A 22,958-nucleotide genomic window follows, 5' to 3' on the forward strand; every position below is an offset into this window, starting at 1 on the left:
AAGTGCTAATATTAGCAATATTAGCTAATGCTCATTAGTTATTTAACTATTACTCATTAATTCACCCAACCAGCATCTACTGAGCCCCCCAGAGGTGTAAGGATCCTGTGGTGTCTAGTTTCATATGGGAACATCAAAAGGGATCAATTAGAGGAGGTAAATATTGAGTTTTATTTTAAGCTTCTGATTGGGTTTTCTTTGTCAAGCTTAACGAAACCTTCATTGGGAAAATTCAAGACAATACACAAATGTCTTGCTTCTTAATCCTTTTGACAGAAATTAGCTACCATCGCAGGGAAAAGGAATTCCACAAGAATTACACAATGTCATACAATCAGCCGAAACTGCATTATACTCAACATCTTTAAAGAGCCTGGCATTCCTGCTTTGCGATGACTCAAGGAAATGTTCTCCACTGGGTCTCAGGAGAATTTTCTCGGTTCCACCTCTCTGTGGTCCTTCAGCCACACCCAAACTTTGCTCCCACTCTCTGAATTTCCTAATTCTCAAGGATTTGTCACACTGAGTTCCTTTTCACTCATTTAGATAGTTAAGTGCAGATTACTCCTGGTGCTGGCCACTGGAAAACAAGTTGGTGATGATTCGTCTGAGCTGTCACAGAGCACACTTCCTTCCCATCTGGAATCCGAGTGAAGGAGACTGGAATGATCACAGTGCTACAGGGATAAGAGCTAGAAACAGGGATAGGATGGCCAAGTGGCCATTAGAACAAAGACAGTAAACTCAAGGTGAATTCAACAAGCAGATACAGAGTGCCCATCCTACGAAAAGAAACAATGCTACTAGCTGTGCAAAAGGCTACAAAATGAACAAGATGTACTCATTCTGGAACCTTAAGAAAGTTATGACCTAGTGGGCAAGATGGATGTTGATAAGTGTGAAATGCTATTTTAGAAATCCAAATAAGGTTAGATAGGAACACAAAGAAAGTAGTTATTAACCCTGGATATTATAACATGTGGGTCATAGAACTGATTAAATTCATGGCCTTTGCAGTCAGACAGGCCTGGGTTAAATACCAGCTCTACCATTTACTAGATTTCTAGCTTTATATCTTAGTCAAGTTACTTAATCTTTCTGTGCCTATGCTACGTCAAAGGTAAAATGGGTTAAATCATACTAATTATCTCATAAGGTCACTGTGACACTCAAAAAAGTCACGCACATGTGCCATGTAACAGAGTAAATGCTCAACACGTTTCCTATTATTTTTAGGTTACTAAAATGGTCCATTGGAAAAAGCATGTATTAGAATGATTATGAGGTCACTTTTTAATCTTCTACAGTTCAGTTCCCCACAGGAAGAATAAGTCAGACTATCAAGAGCTAAAGAACAAATAGGCAAAAAGAATGAAAAAAGAGGAACTACCCCTGTTCCTAGCTATAGGAGCCTGCAGACTCCTAGGTCATTTGGTGAAGGACTTCTCAGGTGGAGTTGGAACCTCCTCATCCAGGTTGCCATAGCAGTTTGTGTACAGCTTTAGAATCATAATCATTACCCAAATCATAATACCTACAATTCATTGAGCACATGTCGCTAATGTGCAGTATAAACTCTTTGATGCATCTCTGCAAGGTCAGATAATAATGGGAATTATTGCTCCCACTTTGCAGATAAGGAAACTGAGGAGTAGATAGGTCATGAGAATTGCATAAGCCCACTAGGCAAAAAATTTTGAGGCTGAGATTTGAACAGTGGTCTGACTGCTGCCAAAGCCTAGTTCTTACTATTCACCACTTTGCCTCCTCCTTTTCACATGCTATTTGAGCTACTGATTTAAATGTCTGGCTCCTGACTGCACAAAGAAATCTTAGGGACCAGTCTATGTTGCATATATATGGATTCCTGGCAATTCAGACTCAGGCTGGCATGCAGTGAGCACGATTGCTTACCAAAAGAATTGAATGAATGAACAAGTGAATAAATGAATAAACGAACTCATTCTCAGAGCATTCAGTAGAGGCAGCACATCTGAATTCATGCATTAAAGGGCATCTCAACATGGATCTTGTTAGTGCGTCCTGTGATCTTGTTGTGATCATTCTTTTTTGCAACTTCCTGTGGATTCCTTAAGATTTTCTACATATGCAATCATGTCATCCACAAATAAAAATAGTTTACCTCTCCCTTTCCAAGATCAATGATATTTTTTTCCATTGTTACACAGTACACAAATCAATTTTTAGAATATAATTCCTTTAAATATTTGGGAATTTCCTAGGATTTCTATGTTAGGGTATTATCAAAGTTAGTGTAACAAAAAGACCCCAAATTAGAGTTGTTCAAGTAAAATGGAGATTAATTTCCTTTTATGCAACTCTCTGATTAATCCAGGGAGAGGGAGTGGATGCATGTTCTAAAGAGGATACTATTCCCTAGGCTGCCATCTGTATCTGCATGACCTATGCTGCTTTCTGATGTCTGCCTTCCAGTCTGCAAGAACGGAAGGAAAAGAAAGTTCAGGTCAATCAATTTCCTGTTAGGAAAGTAGAGTGCAAGATGTACATATTTCTTCTATTCACATTTCATTGAGAGAATACAGTCATCTGGCACACATAACCAAAGGAGAAGATGGGCAACGTAACCTCTAGCTGGGCAACTGGAAAAGGCAGAAAGGATCAGGAGCAATTATCAGAGTAACACAATGTGCAAAAGCACTTGCAATAATGCTTTTCTTATCCAATGGTCAGACTTTTGATCAACATCCAGAAAAGAAGCCACAACGCTCTCCAGTGTGTATGACCACCACGAACAGAGCAGAGAGAGGCATTCCCAGCTCCTGGTCTCTATTCTGTACAACAGGAGAGGGGTTATTCCACTTCTCAAGCACACTAACTCAGCACTGTGAGCAAAATTAGGGCAACAGAGAGCAAGCTTGCATCTGTGGTTTTCCCGTGGTATGCTTCAGTTTTTCCAAGGCTGCTGCCCATAAGAAAATGAAGCACATCAAAGATGTGGAAAGATGGAGAGAAGCCACTAGGTGCAGACACACTGGCTCAGGGCAAAGTGACAGCTAACATCAGAGATGGAGACAGAGCACACCAAGCAGAAGGGCACGACAGTCTGGGACAATTTAATGCAGACAAGATATCCCTGAACACACTTCAATGTTCTCTGAAGGCCTCACGGTGTTGATGCCAAGCACAGAAACTGATGTCCATGAGGGCGAGCTGGGTGACATCATCCCTAGAAGATGAGGGTAGGACCCCAAGTAATCTCCATCTTTCTTTACTTTCCTTTCCCTATCCCCCTCTACCAAAATCCAGTCCTAGGATAATTTTTATCCTAATTAAATGAGATTTAAGTGAACATTTAAAAATATTTAATAAAAGAAATCTCAAAGGGGGAAACTATACCCTAATGGAACAATTGCTAAGTGAAGATCAACACTGATGGTCACGTGGCACACTATTCACAGAATGAAGCATTTAGCATATAAAGATATATTTAGTAGATAAATTAAAATGCTTCCATGCTTTAAGGGCAAACCTTATTTACCCAGACAGCCTCATTATCCAACAGAATTATGCAAATAAGGTATTTACAAATAATGTCATGAACTTGGCATTAAATGAAGTTTATCACTTTTTTTCATACTTTACTGTGCAGAGAAAACATACTGCATGGCAATAAGAATGTGTTAATGGGCATGTTTAAAGTTATTGTTGGCCATAATAGTGTGTGTGTTTTGTTTTACTTGTCAGCTTTCCACGCCTAGAACTTGGACTTTAGAAAAAGTGTTACTAGAGCAGATTTTTCAATCAGTTTAATAATGTCATTTGCCATCATTATAATGAATTTGTTCGAAGGAGGAAAATGATAGTACAGACAGTTCTAAAAGGCAATAATCGGAAAACATTTTATATTTGTTTTAAGAATGTGTGTCTGTGTGCATATCTGTATCTGATATTCTTGGTATTCCCAGCATTTCAAACAAATAATAATAAAGGAATGCTGTGAAGATCTGACTTTGAAAAGTTATAAAGCTTCTAGCTTCCCCTTCTGGACCTCAGTAAAGCTAAGAATTAAGAAAATTTTATTCCATTCCATCCAACAGGATCTTTTATGTGTTGTATTGATTAGTGATTTTAAGAAACAGAAAGCATCTTCGGCCAGCTTCATCCCCAACTAGGGAATCTGCCATGAAGATAAGAGAGCAAGAAGGCATCTGGGTATCAGGGACAAGAAATAACCAAGAACTAGAAAGCTACCAGAACTTTCTCTGACTTGCTGTGCATGACTGCTGCATTCACTTGCATCTGTTTATTCTGAAGGACTTTCTCTACTTCTCTAAACTATGGACAGAAATTTGCATGTTATACATCTGCATGGATAGATTTGTAATCTTCGAATCGCAATTCCAAATTTCCAGGTTAGGGAAACATATTAGCCCAGTCTGTCTCAGGTTTCTACTCCTAATTCCATCAGCTGTGATGTGGTCAGATCATATATATAGAAGTGGCTGAAGGGAAATACCCCTAAGGATGGAGAGATAGTTGCCAGAGAAAGGAGATTATTTAGAAGAGGGCAGGTAATCTCTAAATTGTCCTTATTCTTTATGTATTTAGCCCAAGAGAAGAATTATGAGAACAAAAGAGATGCTTATATTTCCTGTCTTTAGGAAGGTCACGAACTCATAAACGTGCATATACACACTAAGGGGTAAAATTTAGTAATATGATCAAGCCCTGAAGCGATGGCTTTGATCAAAAGGGAGCTGGATATAGTGAAAATGTGATGGGACTTAGAGTGAAAGGATGGTTCAGATCTTGGCTCTGGCACTCACTCCTTATATATCCTGAAACGGATCACAGATTCTTCATTTGTGGGTCTTTATCTTATCTATAAAATGTGGATGATAGCTAATTTAAAGGCCTTTTGTGATAATTAAATGCAGCACCTACCAAAAATACCCTCTACACAGAGGAATCCGGGTCACTACAGTTCGGTTCAACGAGCGTGTGTTGAACACACAGCCTTGGTGGAGCACCTGCCTAGCTGGCAGTGGGGTTCATCCTCAGGTGTTGGTCGTCCCGGGGGAAAGCGTAGTCTGTTGGGGTGGGGGTGGGGATGGTAAGGATACAGATGAACAGATTATTTCCATAAACATAGTACGTTGGTTGGCTATGATTTTGGTGCATGGATCTGAGAAGGTGTCGAGGTGCTGGCACACAGCTAAGCCTTAGGTAGGTAGGTAGAATTTGAACAGCAACACGCCACACCAAACCGGAGTAGAACCTTGAGCTGAGCTGAGTTGCCTCTGCCAGGTTTAGAGCTCACATTTTCTGCAGCAAGGAAGCTAGATTAGTAATTAAAAAGATGTTTTCCAAACATTGCTGTGCTTAAATAAAGGGTTCTAAGGGCGATATCCATACAGTTTTGAAGTAGGTTTTTACATGGTAAAGGGAACTAAAGAGTTCAGTGTAGATCATCCATGTTTAGGTGAGTGACAACATATTTTCTGTGCTCAGAGTGCACATGAAAATACTCAAGAAAAGAAATGTACATTTGATTTAATAGTACAGGTTCAGAAAATTTATGCCACAAACTAATACTAGATAAGTTTCAAAAGCACTCTATGCTAGATTAAACCAGAAAAAAAAAAAAAGCAAGAAAGAAATGATACAAGATTTGACTACTTCTTTAAGTTGCTGCTTTGATACATTAGTGAAAGCCTGCCAGGGTGATTTACCATCTCAGAACAATTTGTCCATTTCACTTAGAAATCAGAAGTGTGTTTTGGCCAATAAACCTAAATTTATTTTGTAGTAGTCATTTTTCTTAATGGAAGTGTTTTCCAGATGTTGCCTAAGTCTAGTCGTCTGGGCCCTCTTCCAATAAATGAGGAAAGTTTGATTTCATAGGTTGTCACTGTTGATTTTGTCTAACCTTTGGACTAATTGCATCCCCAAATATTTGTGCTCATATATAAGACTCCCAGGACATTGGAGAAATTCATCTATCCTTTCACTGGGTAAGTGTCAAAGTTAACTTGCTTCATGGAATTAAATGAGTTTTCAGTTAATAGGGATATGATTTATTAAAGGTGTTTGAAAGAGATTTATAAGGATAGTAGGGAGTTTTTGAAAAGGATCACATTATGCAATACACCTGCTGCTGGAAGCTGAGAAATTTCTATCGAGAGTTAAGGGAAAGTTGGGACAACTCTTCTGTTTGTTAAATTAAATTTTACTGAGGCTGGTTATTTTTGTTTCCCAAAGACAGGATTTAAACTTTGCACTGTGAGTACATGCTATAATTTGAATAGAATTTTAAGATAAGTCTGTTTTCTATTTTGGGGAGTTCTAAAATATTAAGATGGTCAGTAACATGGCTGAGATGGTGATTTGATGGCTTCTTCTTCATAAGATTAGATTTAATGGTCAAACATATACTATAGAATTAAGGCTGATTGCTTTTAAAAGTCTTATTTCAAAAATATGAATGGTTTATCACTAAATATCATTTTTAAAGTAACATTGTTATGTGACACAGGTATAAATTAGTGATGAGATTAAAGAATAGTTTTCTGATACTTTTCTTTTCTTTTCAGCAAAGGGCTCCATACCTGAAAACAATCATGGAGTGGAAAATACTTCTCATTCACTTGCTGTTTCTTTCTGTTTTCTTGATTCAGCAAGTTTCTACTCAAGGTATCTTAACCACCGAAAGTACTTTCATTTAACAATTATTGCTAATCATTCAGTTCTAACTTTTACGACAGCAAAAGAAATAGATTTCTATAAACATATATTTGAATTTAATGCATAGCAAAACCTTTAATTTATGTAAAGCAAAGGTAGCATATTTATAAGCATTTTAGGATTCACACTTGTTTCTCATGCATCAGGAAATCTTTCAAGATGTTTTGGGTGTTTCTACAGAATAAGCTTTGTAATTATTGTTCTTATGGTTTTTCCAAAAGTTAAAAAAAATACAGAGGTTTACAAGATAAAACTCTGCTAGGGCAATACAATATCATGAGATGAACTAAAGAGAACAATTTTTAAACAGCATGTAATTTTTGCATACATATTTACAAGGAAATTTAACTAGTTTTTTACACTACATAAATTATTGATAAATAGCTTATTTTGGCATATAAATATAGATATCATATTACAATGAACATGTATACTGTTTCAAATGGCATTATATTAATCTTGAAAGTGTTCTCTCTTACAAGAACTATTCATTCAGATACGGACTTATACAGACATGAATGTCATTTTATATTATAATATTGAACTATTCACAGTCCTTCAAAAACAGAGTCAGTCCTGGATGAACAGTTCTTGCTATTAATTTTTAGAGAATTAAGGTACATTAAATGTAATCACCTTACCAAAAGTCTCTAGCATGTGATCAAAGTTGACTAGTGATAATATTACTAGGCTTTAGATTTTTGTTTCTTTCTTTTATTTTCTTTGATAAGCAAAATCTGAGAGGTGAAAAATCAAGGTGTGTGCTTGTTATGGTGAAATTACACTGATAAAATAGAAATGTCCAGTCAAATAATTGAAATTCTTAGGAACCTGAGCATGAGAGATAACTGCCTGCTCTGGACATAGTTTCAGAATCACTTAGATAAGAAAAGATGGAAAACACATGAAAGCAAATATAAATATTTAATAAGGAATGATGATGGCTCTGCTACATCCAGACCCTTCTGCTCTCTCCTCATAGTATTACAAGATTCACAACATTGGGTACATTTCTTAATCTACCTTCCTATGTAATAAAATCAATTGTTCACTAAAAGAGTTTCCCTTTCCTTTAAATAAATGAATTTAAAATTAGATGTTAAAATTAATAGTAATAAAAGTAGGATGGTCATTTAATCTATGAAAATAAACTTTTCCTACAAAAATAATTGATTTCCTGTTTCAGAAATCTGGTAACTGTAAAAGAATGACCTTTTGATGTTGTCCAGTCTGCTTTTCTTGCCTTCTCTACTGCTTCCCATTCTTTTTTCTTTATATATAATATATGTATTTATATACATACACTATATATGCATTTTTGTATGTATTGTGCACATATGTATGGAAAAAATTCTGAAAGTCATCCTAATATTTACTGTTATCTTTACATGTTAAGAGTTTAGCTTTCCTGGATTCACTATGTTGAGATTTTTTTTTTCAGTGTTTCAACATTCCTCTATGGATTTAGGACATTGCATCTGCCAATTTCTATTCCAGAGATGGATTTAATTGTTAATGTTTCTGTGGTTATTGCTCAGGGAGTTTCTCAAGGTGTTTTCCAAATGATTTAAAAAATAATATATTTCAGGGTAATCATGTTTCATTCTTGTTTTTGTTTTGTTTTGCCCATAGTAACTCTGTTCATGACTTTTATATTGATGCACAGATGCTATTTCAAGAGTTATCTATTTTGTACTCCAGCTGTAGATGTTCTAAGCATGTGAATTCCCCAATATTTAAAGAGCCCAGTTATCCCCACCAATAAAAGGGGGAGGAATTCTAGGAAATTTTGTGCTGGATGAGAGGCAATGTGATAGGGTAGGAAAAGTTTGGGCTTTGTAATCAGATATATCAGATTTCAAATTCTAGGTGGATCTTTACTTAAGATGACCATATACATTATTATCTAAATCAGGACACTTCCAAGAGTGAAAGAGGTCAATACAAATACTTAATAGGTATTCATTGACCTGTAATACATACACAATGGAATTCTTAACTAGCTGGGTGCACTGGAGAGGGTTATTGGAATTTCTATGTCTCCACTTCCTTATCTCTAAAGAGGGGTTACTAATATTCTCCTGGCAACATTTTCATAAGCACTAGAGATACTGGATGACTCGGTGCCCAGCACAGAGATGCTAAAAAAAAGGTAACTGGTTATCATCAGAGTAGCAGGATGAGTAGACCCCGTTCCCAGGAATATCACCTCTTTATGCAAAATCATTACTTTGCCCGGTTATCAAAAGTGTATTTACCTCCTTGGTCTAGTAAAGAATAAAATGGCATGATCAAGGTCACACAAAACATCAGGCAAACATACCTGGATCCATTGTTAACCATCATTCCCCACCTTTTCTAATTGATAAATTTCTCGCTGGCCCCAGTGTCTTTGTCCTTTTTTGATCTTTTCATTTCTGTAAAGTGGTTTGGCCATGTTTACGCTAGTATTGTATAATTTTAGATGTATCAAGCTGTGCAGGGAGATGTGGGGAAGGGTATTCTAGAGATGCCTCCTGCAACTGTGATTATAACTGTCAACACTACATGGAGTGCTGCCCTGATTTCAAGAAAGTCTGCACTGTGGGTAAGTCCTGAGAGCTGGTGTCCCAGTCAAGCCATTTCATTCTGTGACAGTCCCCTTGCACCCCTTGCAGGTTGTTTTCACACTATTTCATTTCTGTTTGCTTATGTGCCTCTCCTGTCACTCGCATAAGTGTTGCAGCGTGCCGTACACCTGATGTTAGAGCTGGTGACCAAAGGCAGAGGGGTGGTGAGGGGAGTCTGGAAATCTCTCCCTGGACATGTTATTGACTAGTGCCAAGTGAAATGTTTTGTTCTAAATAGAGAATACTGTGAGTCAGGAGTTATTAAGTAAACAGCAACAAGGAATTATTTACTACCATTCAGAGATGTAATTGCTTAGTCGTGGGCCCTTTGATAATTTCATAAAAAAGAATCCACAGACATAGAGGAATATCCACTGTTTGACTTTTTGATAGTAAGACATTTCTAAATTACCTGAAAAAGACACTTTAAAGAGGAAGCATTAATGTTTAATGATGAATTTCAGTTAAAATCCAAAAGGTCTGAATTTTAAAGTTTACTTTATTGGTATGAAATTTATAAGGAAATTATTATTTTAATTCATGATATTTATGACAATTACAATTAAAAGTGGTTCAAAGTTATCTTTGCTTTAGAGTTTGCATGTGAAGTTGATAAATATATTGCTGCAAAATTTATGTGTTGTATAAGGTGATAATTTGAAATAGGCCTTGGGAAGTCACTGTACCTCTCTAACCAAGGCTTTTTTGGGAATGAACAGGCCTCTCTTACATAGTCCATGGGACTAGGCTGAAATCTTTTAACTCTATACCTTGTCCAATTTGTCATAATAAAAGTCTCTGCATTATAAGTGATTTTTGAGTCTCAACAGTGACCCATTTATATTCAACCAGCTCTTTGGAATATGTTGTTGTAGGATCTGAATATTCAATTGACAAAAATCTATTACAAAGCAGTGGTATGAGGAGATGATAGAGGGATTTCATATGGAGGAGAGGATAGATGGGTACTTTACTGGGAAAATATAGAAAAAGTTAAAATGCAGTGCATTGGCAAAATGTAGACATTTCCCAACTTTCCATTGTCCATACATGAAATGAAAGACAGCCCTGAGGTATCTCTGGAAGCTTGGATGGGCAAGAAAGGTTTCCCTAAGTCACCATAGTTCTTTCTTGACTTGGGCTGTCTCCATTTGAGAAACCTTCTTTTTTCCAAGTTCCAACTAAAGACTTGGAAATACATTTTTGGAACTCTTGTCAGCTATAAGGTGGGAAATGGCTATCCATACATGCGTGTGGCTGCATAATCAACAATCTGTAATGTTCTGTTTTGCTCTGGATAGAGCTTTCCTGTAAAGGCCGCTGCTTCGAGTCCTTTGCAAGAGGGAGGGAGTGTGACTGTGACTCCGAATGTAAGAAGTACGGCAAATGCTGTTCCGATTATGAGAGTTTTTGTGAAGAAGGTAAGCCTCATGGTACCAATCCGAGCTTCCGTGCAACCAGATGTACACACCTAGCTTAGCTTCCCTGGAATGCCTAACACGCAGTCCTTCTAAGGACTTGGTTTTACTAACATATAAGCTATCTACACATTAATTTTGGTTGAACAAGATGAATTAAAGAAGGAGAACCCCTTCCAGCAGCACTCCCAGGCTCAGCCCGGCTCCAGGAGCCCAAGAGATCGCCGTTAAGTAACAGAAAGGATAGCAACCGAGTGTACCTTTTTTCTTCAGGTGTGGTTTGATTTCAGGTTAAACCAGCAGTAACCAACGCATCTGATGGTTTCTTGCCTCACCCTCATGGTGCTGATCCCACAAAATCAACTGTCCTTTGAACTACTTGTGCTTTTGGATTCAATGTTTTTAAGCACATATTTGAAGATGGAATGATGCTTTGGTTTCTCTAACTAGTAAATTTATGAGTTAGTTTAAAGCATTGAATTTATAGATCAACTTACCAAGAAGTTGTTACCTGCCCCTTTTACGTCCTTCCCACGTCCCAGTACCCCCAGTAGTCTCCATCTAAATGCCTGTGTGTGACAGTTAGTAAAAAGGGATGGAGTCCCATTTAAAAGTCTTCTTCTCTGGTCCTGAAGGAGTACCCTGAGAGTATGAAAAACACTTTCCCCAGAGTAAAGAAAAAAAAAAAAGATTTAAAAAATATACTTAAAAAACAGACTCCTTTATTTTACCAGTGTTTGCTTTTAAAGTCTGTTCTGTTAAAACCAGACTATGTGTAGAGGTAAGAGTGGAAATAGGCATTGCTTGCATAATCTTACCATTTTATTTAAACAAACCAGTTCTTGCTTCTTTCAAGCAGTGGAGAAATAGGGTGGAAAACTCTTCATCAGCGAGGCTGAGGGGCACTTAACTGTTCAATGTTTTCGTTGGAAAGCATTCCGAAAACAAGGGAGCCAGCACCCTGGTAATCAGAGACTTGGACAGGAGTTCCTGCAGCTTTCAGAAGGGCTCAGGATGATATATATATATTTATTCATTGACCTGCTAATTGTTTTTTGGCTGTGAGACAAAAGCCTAAGAATTTATTCTGGGCAGAGGATGGGTAGGGAGGGAGGGTGGTTAGAGAGCGAGGAAGCACTGGAGAGAACCTGTTAATGAAGACGATGCTTTAATGCTACCAAGTGGAGGGTCAGATTACCTGAGGTTTAGGCAGAACTCATTGATAAAGATTTATGAACGTGATACTTCATTCACAGAATTCACTGCGATAGTCAGGCTCCCACATGAAAATAAAGAAACCACTCTGAATTTCACTATTTCATTAAAAAAAATAACAACCAAAGTGTCTTGCGACTGAACGCTTAGCTGTTTCCAGATTTGCATAGATACTGCTTTTCGGCATCTATCTATCTTGAAATCCTTAACATTTCAAGAATGGAGAAATCAGAGCAGTCAAGTGCCTCTGAATGTGGGTTAGAACAGAGCCCAGACGGAGATCACTAGCTTGTACATGGAAACACTGTGTCTCAAATGGAGGTACTAGGTGTTGGGGGGAGGAGAGAGAGGGAGAGGTGTGGTGGTCAGTTCCTGGAGACTTCAGCAACAGAGGTCTGAGGACACGTTTGGTTAAGAACAGCAGGATCAATCACAAATCTCCTCTACCTAGAGCATCCCCACTGTTCTCTGCTTTCTCATCTTCCAGAAGTCCTTCTCCTTTCCTTCTGCTTCCTAGTGACCAAAACAGGTCCCATGTCTTCTCTTTTGGACATGAAAAAGGGTGGCAGGAGGGACGATGAAAGGTTTAAAAGATATGCATCAAAGCATTATCAATTGTTTAACTCAGGGAAGGAAAACAAGTTTTGATAAAAGCATAATGTGAAGGAGTGACATGTTTACACAATAGCCATGAAGAACTTTTGTAATTAAGAAAATAAAAGATACATGGCATTCTTTGATTTAAATGAATATGAAAACAGGAAAAATGTAATTATTATCTTTCTCTTCTTGAGCGTGTAATACCTGTCATCCACATGCAGTAATTATTTTTATTGTCACAGAAGACAGGTGCCAAACAGTCAAATATTTTTTAGGCAGGGAAACACCTTCAGAAATTATCCAGAATGAACATCTCAATTTGCAGACAAGAAAAGCAAAGTTCAAGAGGGGTTAGCCCATTTGCCCAAGGTCACAATGGCAGAGCCTTATACACCTAGGACTAGAATTCAGGTCTTCTGACTCCTGAGCCTTTGTCCACTGTCATAAATTGTAACAATATGAGAACCAATATTTTATATAGCCACGCATCCCAAAAGTAATTGGTTTGTAGAAATGAGCACTGGGCTCCAGTCTGCCTGCACTGGCTTTCACAAGCATGTACTCTTGAAGCCAGATGAATTAGTACCTTTCATAGTTAGAGTTAATGATGAATTTGAACAAGATGCTAACTGACCTGTCTTGCTTGGCCTCAGTGCATAATCCCACACCACCACCATCTTCAAAGACGGCACCTCCACCTCCAAGAGCATCTCAAACCAGGAGAGCAACAACCAAACGTTCTCCCAAATCAAAAAAGAAGACTAAGAAAGTTATAGAATCAGAGGAAATAACAGAAGGTAGGAAGATGATAGATGTAATAAGAGGAAGTTTCTGAGATGAAATAACTGCAGGAAGACTACTTTTATAAGCCTCCTCCAAGAAGAGGGTAATCATATGAGTCACGAAAGTGTCAATACACTTTTTGTTTATTTGCTTTAAGTCAAAGTTTAAGCTAATTATCAACCTTAGTTTTTTATTTTTCTTATTTACTGAATCCAGTGTGGGTGTAGGTTAAAATAATCAGAAGAAAGAGATGTCTCTGTTAAAAAAAGCCCACGAATTTATTTGCAGAACTAGATTTTGTGAGATATGAAAAAGTTATATAGTTGTTTTATTAGTATCTCTGATAAATTCAGGTGCCTTGCTTTTAATTTTAACAAATTAAAAGGGTAGTTAATCATATTACTGATATAATAAAAGCAGAACACAGACTTTTGTAGGTCAGTAAACAACATTTCTCGTATTTGGACTGGCAGTTCTTTTTTTTTTTTTTAACTTAAATCAGTTGGTGTGATCAACCTTTTTATTTGATTTATAGAACATTCTGTTTCTGAAAATCAAGAGTCTTCCTCCTCCTCTTCCTCTTCCTCAACTATTCGGAAAGTCAAGTCTTCCAAAAATTCAGCTGCTAATAAAGAATTAAAGAAGAAACCCAAAGGTTTGAGCATTGATAAAGATCACAGACTATATCAATGCCAAGTTAATAATAATTATCTAAAAGTAATGTGTGTTGGTAAATGGATTTGAGGATTTCAGTATCTGGGGGGCATGTAACTTTATGAAAATTATTTGAGTAGATACCAGTGAAAACTTCTCATAGGAAATTAGTGCCAAGCAGCTAAGAAATCACTATTTAAAGTGAAGGATGAGAAGATGCTATAGCGGCAACTATGGAACCAAGCCAAGGGCACCAGAGGTCATTCATGGCTTCTTTCGATTCCTGTACACCTGAGATCACTTTTCTTTCTCTGTCTTCCTGTGTTTTCATTTTTCTTCCCCAGATTTATTTTATTTAACACTTATAAACTGCTTTAAGTGTTTTAAAATGTTCATCCATTAAATTCTCATACACCTCTTTGGGAAAGGCAATTTATATCCACATTTTACAGATCCTCTTTGTTCCTTCCCTAATAAATTCTATGTCTTATCTGGCTGATTTCTTTTTTGTAGTAGAGAATGTACTACAGAGTAGGTTATCTCCTGAAAAGACTCCCTTTGTTCACAGCATTTTATTATTTTCTGAAATTCTTAAATACATCTCTTTCTCCAGGAAATACTGAATTTTGGTCACTGAGATTTTTGAAGAACTGTGTCCTGGGTGGTTGGAATTTCCCCTTAAGCATTCTCTCCAGCTGAATAGCCAAATATTTCATCTTTGAGTTACCCAGAGAGTCTTGTACAGGATAGAAAAGCAGTATATTTGCTATGGGGAACTCATCTCAGTGACATGTTCCTTGAACTCTGGAGCTCACCGATGGGGTGGCTGCGGTGGTAAAGCCTGTTTCCATAGCACCTTTTTGCTGCCGTGGCATCCTAACCTCCTCTCTGTATGCCCTGGGACTACCGAATTTAGGTAGACAGAGGAAAGAGAGCAGATAACAGCCATGTGTACAGAAACAGGGCTCAGCAGGGAGAAGGGGGTGGTGACTGTAACAGATTCCTTGGATGGAGTTGCAGAGGACTCTGAAGTAAGTAGGCTTCCAGGATGGAGGGAGGGGCACAGAAAAATGAAAGAGGAGAGGGGAAAGTGAGGGTCAAAGAGCATTAATCTAGAGAATGAATTGTTATTGATCATGTTGGTAATTTCAAAGTTGCCACCTATTCCCATGTATTCACTGCATAGAACTTTATTTTCATCCTTTATCTATTTTCTTAAAATAGCCCAATGAGGTTGAATATTTACCATTTTACAATAAAAATTCATAGACATACTAGCAATTTGCTTAGAGACACACAGTCAATGATAAGGATGGGTCTTTATGTCACTATTAAAGAAAAAAAGTTACTCAAAAATAAGACACATATTTTTTTCTCTAGTAAAAGATAACAAGAAGGAAAGAACTCCTAAAAAGAAACCTATCCCAGAACCACCAGTTGTAGATGAAGCCGGAAGCGGACTGGACAATGGAGATATGAAGCTCACCCCAACTCCTAACATTCCTACTACTCAACACAGCAAAGTTACTGCATCTCCCAAGATTACAACAGTGAAACCAATAAATCCTAAACCCAGTCTTCCACCTAATTCTGATACATCCAAAGAAACATCTTCCACAGCCAGTAAGGAGACAACAGTTGAAACTAAAGAGACTTCTGTAACAAACAAACAGACTTCAACTCGTGCAAAAGAGAAGACTACTTCGGCTAAAGAGACACGAAATGCAGAAAAAACATCTGCTGAAGATTTTGTACCTACATCAGCAGTTCCTACTAAACCTACAACGAAAGCCAAAACTACAACCAAATCCCCTACTCCAACCACCCCCAAGGAGCCTGCACCCACCATCGCCAAGGGGCCTGCACCCAGCACCCCCAAGAAGCCTGCTTCCACCCCCCCCAAGGGGCCTGCACCCAGCACCCCTAAAAAGCCTGCTCTCACTATTCCCAAGGAACCTGCACACAGGACCCCAAAGGATCCTGTACCCAGGACCCCCAAGGAGCCTTCTGTGAGCACCCCCAAGAAGCCTGCTCCCACCACCCCCAAGGGGCCTGCACCCAGGACCCCCAAGGAGCCTTCTGCCAGCACCCCCAAGGAGCCTGCATCCAGGAACCCCAAGGAGCCTGCACCCAGCACCCCCAAGGAACCTGCTCCCAGTACCCCCAAGAAGCCTGCACCCAGTACCCCCAAGGAGCCTGCTTCCAGCACCCCCAAGGAGCCTGCTCCCAGGGACCCCAAGGAGCCTGCTCCCAGGGACCCCAAGGAGCCTGCCCCCAGCACCCCCAAAGAGCGTGTACCCAGCACCCCCAAGGAGCCTGCCCCCAGCACCCCCAAGGAGCCTGCTCCCAGGACTCCCAAGGAGCCTGCTTCCAGCACCCCTAAGGAGCCTGCTCCCAGGGACCCCAAGGAGCCTGCTCCCACCACCCCCAAGGAGCTTGCTCTCAGCACCCCCAAGGAGCCTGCTCCCAGGACTCCCAAGGAGCCTGCTTCCAGCACCCCTAAGGAGCCTGCTCCCAGGGACCCCAAGGAGCCTGCTCCCACCACCCCCAAGGAGCTTGCTCTCAGCACCCCCAAGGAGCCTGCTCCCAGCACCCCTAAGGAGCCTGCTCCCAGGGACCCCAAGGAGCCTGCCCCCAGCACACCCAAAGAGCCTGTACCCAGCACCCCCAAGGAGCCTGCCCCCAGCACACCCAAAGAGCCTGTAACCAGCACCCCCAAGGAGCCTGCTCCCAGCACCCCTAAGGAGCCTGCTCCCAGGGACCCCAAGGAGCCTGCCCCCAGCACCCCCAAAGAGCCTGTACCCAGCACCCCCAAGGAGCCTGCTCCCAGCACCCCTAAGGAGCCTGCTCCTAGGGACCCCAAGGAGCCTGCTCCCACCATCCCCAAGGAGCCTGCTCTCAGCACCCCCAAGGAGCCTGCTCCCACCACTCCTAAGGAACAGGATCCCACCACCCTCAAGGAGCCCGTACCCACTACCAGCACCAGCAAGGGGCCTGCACCCACCCCCGCTAAGGAACAGAATCCCAGCACCCCCAAGGAGCCTGCTCCCACCACCGCCAAGGAGCCTGCACCCAGGACCCCTAAGGAACAGGATCCCACCACCCTGAAAGAGCCTGTACCCACCACCACCAAGGGGCCTGCACCCACCCCCTCTAAGGAACAGAATCCCAGCACCCCCAAGGAGCCTGCACCCAACACCCCCAAGGAGCCTGCACCCAGCACCCCTAAGGAACAGGATCCCACCACCCTGAAGGAGCCTGTACCCACCACCACTAAGGGGCCCACTCCCACCACTCCCAAGGAGCCCACCTCCACCACCAAGGGGCCCACTCCCAGTTCTCCTGAGACAGCGGCTTCAACCATGTCAGAGGCCTTTACTCCAACCACCACCGTGGAGCCTCCCACTACTTCCAGGAACCCTGCTGAATCAACTGAGTTTCCTGCAGCATCTACACCAAAGGCCCCTGAAAACAGTCCCAAGGAGCCTGCTGTACCTACAACAAAGGCTCCTAAAGTGACCAAACCTGAAATGACCATAGCAGTTAAAGACAAGACAACGGAAAAAGACACACATACTACACCTGGAGTAACAGCCGCTGTACCTAAGACTACAACGGAACACACAGCGAGGCCAACAGAAGGAAAGACTGCTGAATCTCAAACAAGTACAACCACGCAGGTAACCTCTAGCACCAGTGAGGATACCACATCACTCAGAATCACTCTTAGAGCAACAACTCTTGCACCAGAAGCAATGTCTGCAACAAAGACGGCTCCTGCGACAGAAGAGACCGTGAGTGACCCAGAAGGAACAGCTACTCCCAAACGAACAGCTGTTAAATCTCAAGTGACAACTCCTAAGTCCCCAAAGCCAACCAAAGCCCCCAGAAAGCCCACTTCTACCAAAAAGCCCAAAGTAAGAAAACCAAAGACCACATCAGCCCCTCCACAGACGACGGGATTGCCTGGGCCTCAATCAAACCCTACCCCTTCAGCAGGAGCCAGGATTCAGGCCACCACCAGCCCTAACCTAATGCCTAAGTCAGAGATAGCTGGAGGAAATCCGAAGAGTGGAGATGCGGTTGCTGCGGAAGGAGAAACATCCCACATGATTCCCAGGCCTCCCGTGTTAACCCCTATAGTTATTCCAGGCACTGATTTCTTGGTGAGCGGACACAGACAAGGCATTAGCATCAACCCCATGCTTTCAGGTAATAAGAATCAGTTGCTTTCATTTTTAAAACTGGTAGTGTTAACCTAAGTCTATCTGAACCAGAATGCCCTGATTTAGTCTTACTCTATTGATATAAAGTTACCTAGAACTCTCAAGTTGTTAACTAGCTTTTAGTTTCTCTGTAGGGAAGCAAAGAGTAATCACGAGTTTGATTTTTGGAAAAATAAGAACCTAGTGTAGGAATTTAGTGCATCTGTGTCTGAAAGCAGAGATGCATATAAAATGCCAAAAATATTTAGTTTTGGGGTTAAATATTTAAGGGAAGTCTATCCTTAAAGTATAATGCAAAGCAAAACTGCAATATTTTCTTTTCCAAACCAATTGCAAAGGGAATGAAAAATGAAGTTTCATGTTGAAATCAAACATTCAATAACTATCCAATTTATGTGAAGATCAGGTAACATGGCCATTCCAGTTTGTAACTCATTTTTATATACTTTCTGAATGTCACCTTTAAAACGAAACAATTATGAAATATATCACTTCTTTTTGCCTCCAGAATACATGCAACTGGCTTAAGGAAAGGTTGGAACAGAGGAAACAGAATCTTGAGGGAGGATGTGAAAAGAACATAAGCACTTTTTTCATTTCATGTTGGCTTCCTTTTTTGTTTTAGATGAGACTAATTTATGCAATGGTGTGCCAGTAGATGGGCTGACTACTTTGCACAATGGGACATTAGTTGCATTTCGAGGTGAGTTAAACAAACATTTCTTTTTCTGCCTGTCATTTGGTTGTTGGCATTTACAGGAATCAAAGCAATGTAAGTAGAAGTTTAGGTTGAGCTTTCTGGAGAATATGATTAATGAACTTACCTCACATAGTAACTTGAGTAGTTACCAATATATTGGATTAACAAAATCAGACAAAGTAAAGTAACAAAATAGAGAGTTCGAACTGATACTACTAAGGCTTTTCCTACCATTAGGAATTAAAATAAAATGAAATGACATCACAATTTGTATTCCTGCTCTATTTATTTGAAAATAACATCTTGATTGCAATGTGTTCAAGAGTGTTACACTCCGTGGGAGAGTAACAGGTTTTAGAACAGCAGTTACTGCCTGTTAATTCTCTGCTGTACCATCTGCTAGTCCATCCAGTCTTCTTATATTTAGATTAAATCTGAGAGGAAACAATCATAGAACCCCACAGCAGAGGCTAAAGAGATTTTAATAGCCAATTAATTGTAACTCGTTAATTCTAAAAGATAAAGAAATAAAGAGATTGAGGAACTTTCTGTGTCGCAAAGCCAGAACTCCTTCTAGAGAAACTGGAAAACTGAATTTTTCAAAGTTTATGCTAAATTTCAGACTTGAGAAACATCTACTCAGAAATGTTCAAATACTACCTTCTGTACTAGTACTCTCAGTAGTAAGTCAGTAGTTTCGTACTGACTAAATTTCTAGTTATACAATGCTTGTTAACATACTCCGTCTTTTTCTTTATGGAAAACTAGAAATTTTCAGTTTGGTTTCTCTGGGATAGGTTTTAGTATCATTCTGTTTGTAGGCTGACCTATCACTTTCAATTTCAGGTCATTATTTCTGGATGCTAAGTCCACTCAGTCCACCATCTCCACCTCGTAGAATTACTGAAGTTTGGGGTATTCCCTCCCCCATTGATACTGTTTTTACTAGATGCAACTGTGAAGGGAAAACTTTCTTCTTTAAGGTAAGAAAAACATCTTTGTGAGGGAATCAGTGAATAGTTATTCCTCTTTCTTATGACAGCATACATCAGCTTAACCCCATTCAGAAGAGTCACCATATTTAAAGGAACTATTCTATCATCAAAATTTAATAAAAAGTCAACACTTAATTTGGTAATATTAATGGTCAACTTATTCAAACTTAAGTTACAACTTTCTTCTTATGCTTAAATCTAAGAATGAGTTCCTATACTTTTTTTCCCCAAAGCTACTAACATCATTTCCTTTTTTAAATGATCAGGGTTCTCAGTACTGGCGTTTCACCAATGACATAAGAGATGCAGGGTATCCCAAACAAATTGTAAAAGGATTTGGAGGACTAAATGGAAAAATAGTGGCAGCTCTCTCAATAGCTAAATACAAGATGAGACCTGAATCTGTGTATTTTTTCAAGACAGGTATGTGCCATATAATTTACAAAATTATGAAACTTTTAAGAACTGACATTCCAGGGAAATTTATTCAGTATTTTCATTTATTATTGGGTTTACTGTCAAAAGTTGTTTTCAGTGGCTGGAGTCAAATGTTTTCATGGAAAAATTAAAATTGGGCAGTAAGAAATATTCAGATCTTGACATGCAAATCAGTTTCATTAGAGTTTTCAGGTCAATGAAATAAATGTCATCATTTACTTTCAAAGTTAAACATAACTATGCAATTTGTTGGCTTTATTTATTCAACAAGTTTCAGGATTTAATAATTATTTTGATGACAACTTGGACTAATACCCATTATTAACATCTAGACATGTGTTATGAAAGTTTCCTCCATGTTGTAAAATTTCTTTTCCATTTTTCAGTGAGAGTAAAATTAATTTTCATATATGATTTTTCTAATGCATAACAGGTGGCAGCGTTCAGCAGTATATTTATAAACAGGAACCCATCAAAAAGTGCACTGGAAGAAGGCCTGCTATAAATTATCCAGTGTATGGAGAAATGACACAGGTTAGGAGACGTCGCTTTGAACGTGCGATAGGACCTTCTCAAACACACACCATCAGAATTCAGTATTCACCCATCAGAGTCACTTATCAAGAAAAAGGTAACATTTGTTACTGTGTTAAAAATTCTTACGAATGAAATAGATGTAATACAGTTTCTTACAGAGTAAGCTTTATTAAATCCTGACCAAATAGCTTGGATACTTTAAGTTTACTGATGCAAAACATCAATTTGCCTCAGTGAATGACCAAAGTACAGTATTTTCTTTTTCTTTGTGGGTAAGGAATGCAGTTTATTCAGGTTAATTACAGTAAATACCATTTATCGTGTATATCTTACCAAGGACATTATATACAACTCTGTAACCTTCAAAATAGTTCTAAAAGTAGGTATTTGCATTATGTCAAAGAGGGTAAAAACTGAGGCACCGATGTTAAATAACTCACGTTAAATGACGCACCCAAGTTGGCAGAGCTACGAAAGTGACCAAAGTGGGACTGAAACCCAGGGCTGCTGACTCTAATAGCTCTTCTTTCCTATAATACATTGCCTTTCAATCTGACACCTTTAAAGTATCATCAACAGATTTCCTTCATGATGAAGTTAGAGTGAGTTCACTGTGGAAAGGACTTCCAAATGTGGTTACTTCAGCAATAGCACTGCCCAATGTCAGAAAACCTGATGGCTTTGATTACTATGCATTTTCTAAGGGTAAGTTACTAAGTAAAATCTTAACAGCTTTCTCAAAAATGGGAACTAATCTCTGAAATATGAGTATAATCAAAGTACTTCAATTTTCACAAAGTGTTCAATGGTGACTGGGTAGGAAGTTAAAACTATCATACTTAATTCTAGTTGTTCTGAAAAGAGTTCAGATTTTTGCTTTATTTTTGATTAAATTAAATGGATTGCAATTCGTTTCTGCCCCATCCTTCATGAGAGTAAAGCCTACTATGATATAACATCCAATTATATGAGTAAAAACTGACACTGAAAATAGTACCTTACTTTTATCAACTGTGGCATTTAACAGAGGCCTTGTTTGCCACAGATTTATCCTGATTTGCATCATATCACAGTCCATAAGATCAGAAAGAAGTTTCTGAGAAATGTTATTAAATTATATTACCTAGAACACTTTTCTTTGAAAAATAATGAAACCTAAGTTATTCTAACTACATAAGTGATATCAGATTTTTTTTAAAAAAGGATAAAATCCAAGTGATTTATTATCTAACCTAATTCCTTTTCCTCAGACTCTTACCTTGAAAAGGGAGTTGAACCCAATTTTACTGAGAGATGGTGAATGGTCAATCCATCAAGGCAACTATTTTTCTTTTGTGAGAAAGTTCAAATTAATTAATATAGTATTTCTCATATTAAATAATGATCACTGTCTCTGAGTATAATAATTAACATAAACTAAGTTCAAGAGTTTTGTTTTCTTTTTAATTAAAAAATATGACTTCTCTTCTATTTAGATCAATACTATAACATTGATGTACCTACGAGAACAGCAAGAGCCATCACTACTCGTTCTGGGCAGACCTTATCTAATGTCTGGTACAAGTGTCCTTAGACTGATGGGCAAAGGAAGAGCCAACTAATTAAAATGAAGAAAAGAACGTCAAATTGTGACACTGAAATACATTTTATTAATAAAGGATATTGAGATAAGCATACCATTTTAAATACAAAAATGTTTTTAAACATGATAGTCATTACACTAAAACAGATTTGACAACCTTATTCACAGTTACTACAGCATAAGAACACTTAACTAATATTTCCTCTATTTATTCCTCCTCTGCCTCCCATTGCATGGCTCACACCTGTAAGAGAAAAAATAATCAAACTAAATCCATCTTTAAAATTAGTTCAAAGCTATTCACTTATCCTAGTTCATTATAAAAAATGTTTTCAATATCAAATATTTAGGCATATAGATATAAAACTGTTAGATGATTCACATCTTCAATGGAAATCATTACAACACTTTGATCAACATTTTTATGACATGAATGCAATCTCTGATAGAAAAAATGGAGATATTAAAATCTTAC

The 22,958-nt window shown here is 38.8% G+C and overlaps 2 protein-coding genes across 10 annotated transcripts in view; one reads left to right on the top strand and one right to left on the bottom strand.

The window, feature by feature from the left end:
• The first annotated feature begins 5,917 nt into the window (after positions 1–5,917).
• On the top strand, positions 5,918–22,575 carry PRG4 (proteoglycan 4). 9 transcript variants are annotated; one of them, XM_057507953.1, is made up of 13 exons: positions 5,918–5,996; positions 6,576–6,675; positions 9,191–9,313; positions 10,637–10,756; positions 13,222–13,365; positions 13,887–14,006; positions 15,386–18,217; positions 18,857–18,934; positions 19,778–19,914; positions 20,193–20,349; positions 20,798–20,995; positions 21,469–21,606; positions 22,377–22,575. In XM_057507953.1, exons 2-13 carry the CDS (start codon positions 6,603–6,605, stop codon positions 22,472–22,474), a joined length of 4,218 nt encoding a protein of 1,405 aa, XP_057363936.1. In that variant the 5' UTR covers positions 5,918–5,996; positions 6,576–6,602; the 3' UTR covers positions 22,475–22,575. The 9 variants fall into 9 exon arrangements, with proteins under 9 accessions (XP_057363936.1, XP_057363939.1, XP_057363935.1 ...); XM_057507952.1 differs by lacking the exon at positions 5,918–5,996 and adding an exon at positions 6,123–6,264; XM_057507954.1 differs by lacking the exon at positions 5,918–5,996 and adding an exon at positions 6,124–6,264 and having other exon boundaries at positions 21,481–21,606.
• The window catches only part of TPR (translocated promoter region, nuclear basket protein), a 78,806-nt gene continuing 78,375 nt past the window's right edge, over positions 22,528–22,958 (bottom strand). Inside the window, exon 51 of the mRNA XM_036912546.2 lies at positions 22,528–22,727. Coding sequence (XP_036768441.2) covers positions 22,672–22,727 — 56 coding nt within the window. The 3' untranslated portion in view covers positions 22,528–22,671. The remainder of the gene's footprint in view (positions 22,728–22,958) is intronic.

Source organism: Manis pentadactyla, chromosome 9 (assembly GCF_030020395.1).
Source record: "Manis pentadactyla isolate mManPen7 chromosome 9, mManPen7.hap1, whole genome shotgun sequence".
NCBI classification, from domain to species: Eukaryota; Metazoa; Chordata; class Mammalia; order Pholidota; family Manidae; genus Manis; species Manis pentadactyla.

Bases quoted from the DNA above. Each gene is read 5' to 3' on its own strand.
- PRG4 (XM_057507953.1), top strand. From the start codon at position 6,603: ATGGAGTGGAAAATACTTCTCATTCACTTGCTGTTTCTTTCTGTTTTC. The intron at 9,314-10,636 runs GTAAGTCCTGAG...TGCTCTGGATAG, and splicing joins CAAGAAAGTCTGCACTGTGG to AGCTTTCCTGTAAAGGCCGC. The intron at 13,366-13,886 runs GTAGGAAGATGA...TTTGATTTATAG, and splicing joins ATCAGAGGAAATAACAGAAG to AACATTCTGTTTCTGAAAAT.